Raw genomic sequence first — 8,137 nt, 5'->3', positions numbered from 1 at the left:
ACAATCCATATTTATGCTTATTTATTTTCCCTTGTGTACTTTAACTATTTGCACATCCTTTCAACACTGTATATAGACATAATATGGCATTTTAAATGTCTCTATTCCTTTGAAACTTTTGGGAGTGTAATGTTTAATTTACATTTTTTTATGTTTATTTCACTTTTGTTATTATATATTTCACTTGCTTTGGCAATGTAAACATATGTTGTCCATGCCAATAAAGCCCATTGAATTGAGAGAGAGAGAGAGAGAGAGAGAGAGAGAGAGAGAGAGAGAGAGAGTGAGAGAGAGAGAGAGAGAGAGAGACATCAAGTACCAAGTAGTTGATCGGTGTGTGATCATTAATTTCATTATGTGTCACATCAGTAAACGTGTGTTTCAGTTCGATGTGACGTGGACGGACGTCAGTCCCGGTCATGTGCAGGGTTGTGCCTCTAAATACGCCTTATCAGTTGGCTAGGAGCATCCTGGCCGTTTCATTGCCACTACTATTAATGCGTTTCCCCGTTCTGCTCCGACGTTCTAGAATCTAGCACAACTACAATTAATCGTGGAAATTGCACGACTATTTAGGGGGCCCCTATTGAGTATCACCGAGTGAAGCAATCGCTACAGCATACCCTGCGTTATTGCTGGCAGCGTGTTTCTCGTGTTGAAGGCCTATAATTCTGTATATATTCTGCTTGCCCAGTAGCTCTTGGGAATCGAAAGCTAAAATGAATAAGAGGCTGCTATGTGCGCAACTTCGACACAAGAGAGCGCTCCTAAACGGGGGACGGTTGCAGCTGAACCGCAAGAAAGGATCTCATAGCCAGTAGACTACATATAAGCGCATACTTTAACCATCTCCTTCAAAACAAGGAGAGGAGAGAAGATGCGTTGAAATACTTACAAATGAACGATCTCTCTTATTTTTTATTATTGTGATTGAAAACAAAAAATATATGTCGCGTATTTATTTATTTCCAAATTGCAGCCTATATTCGTATTTAAAAAAAAAATGTATTAGGTCTATTTATTAGCCTCATTTGAAAACGAAGTAGGCCAAACAAGGACCAAGATTGGTAAGTTTGTTCTATTGATTTGTATATAATATAAATAGACTAATCCTATTTAAACATATGTAGCGGTATAGATTCATGCATTAACAATTCGTAAATATATATGTTACAAGATAAGTTACAGAAATTATATTTTAAGAATTTAATTTAAAATATATATATATATATTCTGTCAGTGAAATCAGTGCACTATATTTGACCGACCGCTGCTGCTTCAATGCGGTCGGAGCTTTGTGTCACCAATATGTTTGTATCTGTAAAGCAGTTCCTACAGCGGGCTGTCGGTTCGGCGACACATCACAGGCTTCTTCAAACGGAAAGATAATTGACCGTTTCCACCTCTGTTCACAATAGGGCAGTCCGGTGGGACTATAACGTAAACTCATCTCTCTGGAAATTCATGCAAATTCATGACTCTGAATTTATTGTGAACTCCGCATGTGAAAATATATATTAATTAAATTATCTTAAAATTGAAGGAAATATACTAAATTTTAGCCATAGTCTAAACAAACTATTTGGAAAATAATTTATGAAATGATCTAATAATTGTCTGAACAACCCGTTTAGGTTATTCTATAGACTAATAATTATGTAGACAAAAAAATACAATTAACAAAAATTAAATAGAAAAAAAAAACATTGAAAACATTACAGGCCTACTTAATATATCAGGGAACATAACAAGTCAAACCTTTGTCGCCCAAACCTGATTCTGTAGCGCTACATGAGAAATACCGTGGAAAGCGTGAGCACAAATAATACCAGTGTCTGTTTCGATGAGGGTGACAACTTTCCATAGAGTGTTTTCACACCTTTATACAAACCCCCAGGTCTCGGCATTTCTGAAAACAAATCTCATACAATTTGTCATGTGGTTTACAAGAAAACGAATTGTTAAGTGAAAGGTATAAATGGTCAAGCCATGCAATAATTTACCGTAGCTAATTCCTCTGTATAGGTCTAACACACGGATTTTACTACACATATCTGTGCTATCAATTGAATTGCTACTCCGTAATTAAATTGTTCTAATTTTCTAGTTAGCATCTTGCTATTATAAATCAATACGACAGAGAAGAGAGCTTAAACAAACATTTAGATATACCGCTGGGGTCCGGGGGAGGTAAAGGCCCCTGGATATGTCTTAGTGAAGGGTTCTATAATGACGTGATAATTGTCGATCATCGGCCGGTCTGATACCTGATAGGCTGTAGAGAGATAGTTCAATGAGCGTTGTCTGCCGGGAATACACACATAACTAGCGATAGATGGAGGGGTGGGGGGGGGGACACGGGAAACCTGGATGTACAGTTTGATTTAGGATGTTACAACAACAACAACAAAAAATACACAACATTTAACATTTACTCCAAGAGGTTGAAATATATAAGTAGAAAAAAGTATTTCGTGAACTAAATCTCTCACTTGACCCCTCGTCCCGTTCCCCCTACCACCTTACTAACTCTGACCTTGCTCATAACTACTTTATTGAGGACAAATGTACTGACTACGGCTGTGATATGAGGTTGTCCCGTCTAGCTATCTGTAGATGAATGTACTGACTACGACTGTGATATGAGGTTGTCCCGTCTAGCTATCTGTAGCTGAATACACTGACTGTAAGTCACTCTGAATAAGACCGTCTGCTAAATGAATAAATGTATTAAAATAATAATAATTGAAAAGCTAAATATAGGCCACGAGAAGTAGGTATTATTTTTAAATGTACAGAGCAGAATAAAACTCACTATCAGCAGTACTGCGCAATAACATTTTGTATGAACTAAAACATTTAAAACTTAAAAAAAAAAAAATCAGTTAAATATCACACCCCCCAAAAAAGGGTAAATATATGTGGACTGAGCCATCTATCACGATCCATCCTAAAAAGCCACACCCATGGCCTTCACAGCAAATTGGGAGTGTGAAACGGGAATCACGTAATCACCCGTGCAGGTTATCACAGGGGAGCAGCTCGTCAGTTTACACAGTGGTAACTCAGTGCACACGGCCAGCCAGACGGGCAGGAGGACTTCCCTGCCTCTTGATTTACAGTAGCCTATATAGCCAGTTAGCCCGGTTGAGAGTATAGCTCTATAGCCTATGCGATTCTAATTGGAATATTTTGGATATACTTTAAAAAAAAATAAAACAAATATTGTACTTTTATTTCTCCAAAGGATGCAGAACTTTTCAAGAAGATCTCTGGTTCCGGTGCGTCTCCAACCCTTCTGACAGAAGCCCCGGAGAAGAATTGGAAGAAAAAACAGAAGACCGTGGGACCGAATAACATTTAATCTTAACCTGACAATTTTTTTTTTTACCATGCTCGGAGAGGGAGAGAGCAACACCTTTCCTTCCCCCAAGGACGCCCCCCGCCCGGAGGAGAAGAGAAAGTCCCCGGTGGTGGGTGCAGATGACCCGGCTATGGCCGGCAGCGCTAGCCGATACACCGACGGACTCGGGCCAGACCGCTATTATATCTCACCCCCATCCAAGCAAACTGGAGACATGGCGAGTCCATGTTCGTTATTCCCTTATTCTCAGTCCGGTACCGTTTACACGGCTTCCGGTGGATCCAGATATTCGACATCGCTTCACTTCAGCTCGGTGTTGCCTCCCACGGGATTCTCCTCGGCGGGGCGTAATCAGTTCGGTTCGGCCTACCAGTTAGGACAGGGTGGGTGTCTCTACCCTCCATACAGCACCGGCTCCGGGATCGGCTCGGTGCCCCTACCCTCAGGCACGGGGGTGAGGGCTCAGGTCTACCTCTGTAACCGGCCTCTCTGGCTCAGGTTCCACCGTCATCAGACCGAGATGATTATCACCAAACAGGGCAGGTGAGTGCGACGTGGCCAGCGGCTAAAGCATTCCGAATGCTTGGGTTCGGCGGGTGCCGAGTGTGCTTTCATACTGTCGTGAAACTGTATTCTCTCAAACTTCTCTCATACATTAAAATACGGAAAAGGCGCCTGAATACTGAAAAGGATGCCATCATCATTATTGTATTTATATCTGATGTTGTGAAACTTGTATTCTCTGAAACGCCACCCACACATTAATTCGTTCTCAAATTCTCACCAGATCTGGCACATTTAAAATGACGCATTTGAATCCCTGTCTGTTTATCAGGCGGATGTTCCCGTTCCTGGGTTTCAACCTGCTGGGTCTGAATCTCTCTGCTCATTACAACGTGTTTGTGGAGGTCATGCTCGCGGACCCCAACCACTGGAGGTTCCAAGGCGGGAAATGGATCACCTGTGGAAAGGCGGACAATAATATGCAGGGTATGATCCTAGAAATTATAGGCAGTAGAAAGATTAGAAACGACTTCTAAAATAGTTGTTTTGATTACATTAACCACAGCGATTATGAAACAATCTTTTTTAAATGTATTTTGAAATAAAAAATAATTATCCTTCTTTTAGGAAACAAAATGTACGTCCATCCTGAATCTCCCAACACGGGAGCACACTGGATGAGACAGGAGATCTCCTTCGGCAAACTGAAGCTCACCAACAACAAAGGAGGCAGTAACAACAACGCACAGGTGATGTTTTTTTTAAAATACCACCTGCATGGGGGGGTCATTTTAAGGAAATATAAATATATTCGAATAAGCCTGGGAATGTATTGATTTATGTACGAAATATTTTCATCGTTTAAAATATAAAATCCTACTGTGTAACTTCCAGGCTCATTGTTTTAAATGCAAAACAAAATAAATAACATATTTATTTTATTGTTATTATCATGAAGATCATACATATTATTATGAAGATCATACATACATACATTATTAAGCCAAATCCTGAAAACATTTGCATAAACTTTGATGTCAGTGGTATGTGTCATTATTTTTTTTTTTTTACCTTTACCTTTACCTTTATTTAACTAGGCAAGTCAGTTAAGAACAAATTCTTATTTCAATGACGGCCTAGGAACAGTGGGTTAACTGCCTGTTCAGGGGCAGAACGACAGATATTTAGGTCTGGGATTGGATCTAGCACCCTTTCGGTTACTAGTCCAACGCTCTTACCGCTAGGCTACCTACCTGCTGCACCCTTATAGGATTTGGCCCACAAAGTCTTCTCCGTTGACTTTCTGTTCGGTTTCTCTGTGTACAGATGATAGTTCTTCAGTCTCTTCATAAGTATCAGCCGCGGCTACACATTGTAGAGGTGACAGAGGGGTTGGAGGACATGAGCAGTGACCCAAAGACCCAGACCTTCACCTTCCCTGAGAACCAGTTTATAGCCGTCACGGCCTATCAGAACACCGATGTAAGAATGCATCTTTCACTATCGTTCTCTCTCTCTCTGTCCGCTCCCTCTGCTCTCTCTCTCTCTGTCCTCTCTCCCTGCTCTCTCTCTCTCCCTGTCTCTCTCTCTGTCCTCTCCCCCTGCTCTCTCTCTCTCTCCCCCTGCTCTCTCTCTCTCTCAACCATTTATCTCATTATAACACTGTTTTCTAATTGCTACTCTCTTTTTCCATAGATCACACAACTGAAAATTGACCACAACCCGTTTGCAAAAGGATTCAGGGATAACTATGATTCGTGAGTATCTTTAATATTTCCTCCATGTTGAAATTCACTTACCGTAACACAAGTTGACCGTGACCAATGACCGTAACACAAGTTTTTTTTTGCCGTGGTGTCGTATCCCTGTCACATTTCCTTATACACCGAGTGTACAAAACATTAAGAACACCTTCCTAATATTGCGTTTGCAGCCCCCTTTGCCTGCACAACAGCCCCTCAATTCGTCAGAGCATAGACTCTACAAGTTGTCGAAAACGTTCCACAGAGAGGCTGGCCCCGTGTAGACTCCAATGCTTTGTCTAATTGGCTGGATGTCCTTTGTGTTGGTGGACCATTCTTGATACACACAGGAAACTGTTGAGTGTGAAAAACCCAGCAGCGACTGGCGTGGCTCTGGCACCTACTACCATACCGTATTCAAAGCCCCTTAAATCTTCTGTCTTGCCCGTTCACCCTCTGAACGGCACACACACACACAATCCATGTCTCAGTTGTCTCAAGGCTTAAAAATCGTTCTTTAACCCGTCTCCTCCCCTTCATCTACACTGATTGAAGTGGATTTAACAAAGTGACATCAATAAGGGATCATAGCTTTCACCTGGATTCACCTGGTCAGGCGGTGTCATGGATAGAGCAGGTGTCCTTAATGTTTTATCCACCCAGTGTACATTCTCCATCTCTCTTCTCCTATGATATTCTAGGATGTACACAGCTCCAGAGGGTGACCGACTGACCCCCTCCCCCACCGACTCCCACCGCTCCCACCAGATCGTCCCAGGTGCTCGCTACGCCATGCAGCCTTTCTTCCAGGACCAGGTCATCAACAACCTGCCCCAGAACCGCTTCTACAACAGCGAGAGGACAGTACCCCAGACCAACAGTCTCTTTTCCCCTCAGCCAGAGGACAGCGCCTCCCAGAGGTGGTTTATCTCCATGCAACAGGGAGGAGCTGGCCCCAACAAACTGGATCTCAGTTCCTATGAAGGGGACTACTCTAGCAGCCTGCTCCCTTACGGGATTAAATCCCTGCCTCTACAGAACTCCCACGCTCTCACCTACTACCCAGACTCTCCTTTCACTTCCATGGCATCAGGATGGGGCTCTAGAGGATCTTACCAGAGAAAGGTGACCACGGGCCTGCCGTGGTCCCCTAGACCCAGCCCCACTGGGTTCCCAGAGGACCAGCTGTCTGTGCCTGACAAAGACAAGGCTCAGGGGGAAGAGATCAACGGCAGTAGTGTTGGTAACATAGCTTCAACGTGGACTGATACTCACTCTTCCACGCTGGGCCTGGAGAAGGCTGACTCTGGGGTCGTGGTGTGTAAAAGGAGACGTACGCCTCTGAGTGGACCCGGCACAGAGAACTCCCCCACTGTAAAGGGTGAGAGTCTGACTGCCACTGACTCCTACAGCAAAGACTCATCCGTTTCTAAAAGTATGGCTTACTATTCCTTCTACACAAGCCCTTAATTATCTTGTCACCTTTTAAAAAATCTTTGATGCCAGGGGTTTTCCCTCTTTTCTTATTGGTTGGAAGTTCCAAGTCTGTCGATATTCTGCCAAACCAGTGCCACCCACACCAACCTTATTCACCAGGGTTTTTTAACAGCATGTGACTGGACAGTGTGATTTTTTAAAATTAACAATCTATGATGGACCGTGGGAATTGTTCTGAAAGTGCCAGAGTATTCAATAAAACCCAGTGGGTTGTGCTATAATGTGTATTGTCCTTCAATGTACCCAGTTGATGTGTGTTTGTACAAAATATGCCTTCACATTGAAGTTTTTTGTTTTTACAGACTCATTTATTGAAGGCTTGTGAATATGATATTTGTGCACTGTAACATGTGAAGGGTCTTGTATCAAATAGACTGTACATTGTTAAGAGTTTTTTGTTGTTGTTGTTTTTTCTTAATAAAAAAAAAAAAAAGCTTCAAGCTTCGTTATCCAACTATTGAAAGAATAGGAGTCTTTGGTCCATCAGAGTAACGGAATAAGATAACAGCCTAAATCAGGACTGTACCATCGACTCTTATATCGACAACGCAACACAATCTCTACCTGTACCATTTATATATCATTTAACTAGGCAAGTCATTTAAGAACAAATTCTTATTTACAATGGCGTTCTACCCGAGGAAGAGTGGGTTTAACTGCCTTGTTCAGGGGGCAGAACAACAGACTAGGCTACCTGTCTCTAACCACTAGTTAGTTTGGTTTAACTGCCTTGTTCAGGGGGCAGAACAACAGACTAGGCTACCTGTCTCTAACCACTAGTTAGTTTGGTTTAACTGCCTTGTTCAGGGGGCAGAACAACAGACTAGGCTACCTGTCTCTAACCACTAGGCTACCTGTCTCTAACCACTAGGCTACCTGTCTACCTGCTGCCATCAAGGTCCAGACATCCTGTCAGTTTGTTACTTTGGTTGCTACAGGCTCAGAAATCCATATCCTCTCTTTTGGTCACAGATTTATCTAATTAATTTATATTTATATATGTGTGTGTGTTTTATTGTCACACACCGGA

The 8,137-nt window shown here is 42.3% G+C and overlaps 1 protein-coding gene across 2 annotated transcripts; it reads left to right on the top strand.

Annotated features, from left to right (window-relative positions):
- Nucleotides 1-856: 856 nt before the first annotated feature.
- Nucleotides 857-7,547, top strand: eomesb (eomesodermin-like protein b). Of its 2 annotated transcripts, NM_001281390.1 has the most exon segments (7): nt 857-1,067; nt 3,248-3,907; nt 4,200-4,354; nt 4,496-4,617; nt 5,195-5,350; nt 5,564-5,625; nt 6,312-7,533. In NM_001281390.1, coding segments are annotated over 6 exon segments (1,779 nt in total). In that variant the 5' UTR covers nt 857-1,067; nt 3,248-3,392; the 3' UTR covers nt 7,081-7,533.
- The last annotated feature ends 590 nt before the right edge of the window (nt 7,548-8,137 follow it).

The sequence above is a fragment of the Oncorhynchus mykiss genome, chromosome 3, assembly GCF_057628025.1.
Source record: "Oncorhynchus mykiss isolate SJ-2025 chromosome 3, ASM5762802v1, whole genome shotgun sequence".
Taxonomy (NCBI): Eukaryota; Metazoa; Chordata; class Actinopteri; order Salmoniformes; family Salmonidae; genus Oncorhynchus; species Oncorhynchus mykiss.
This window is presented reverse-complemented; position numbering and strand designations above follow the sequence as displayed.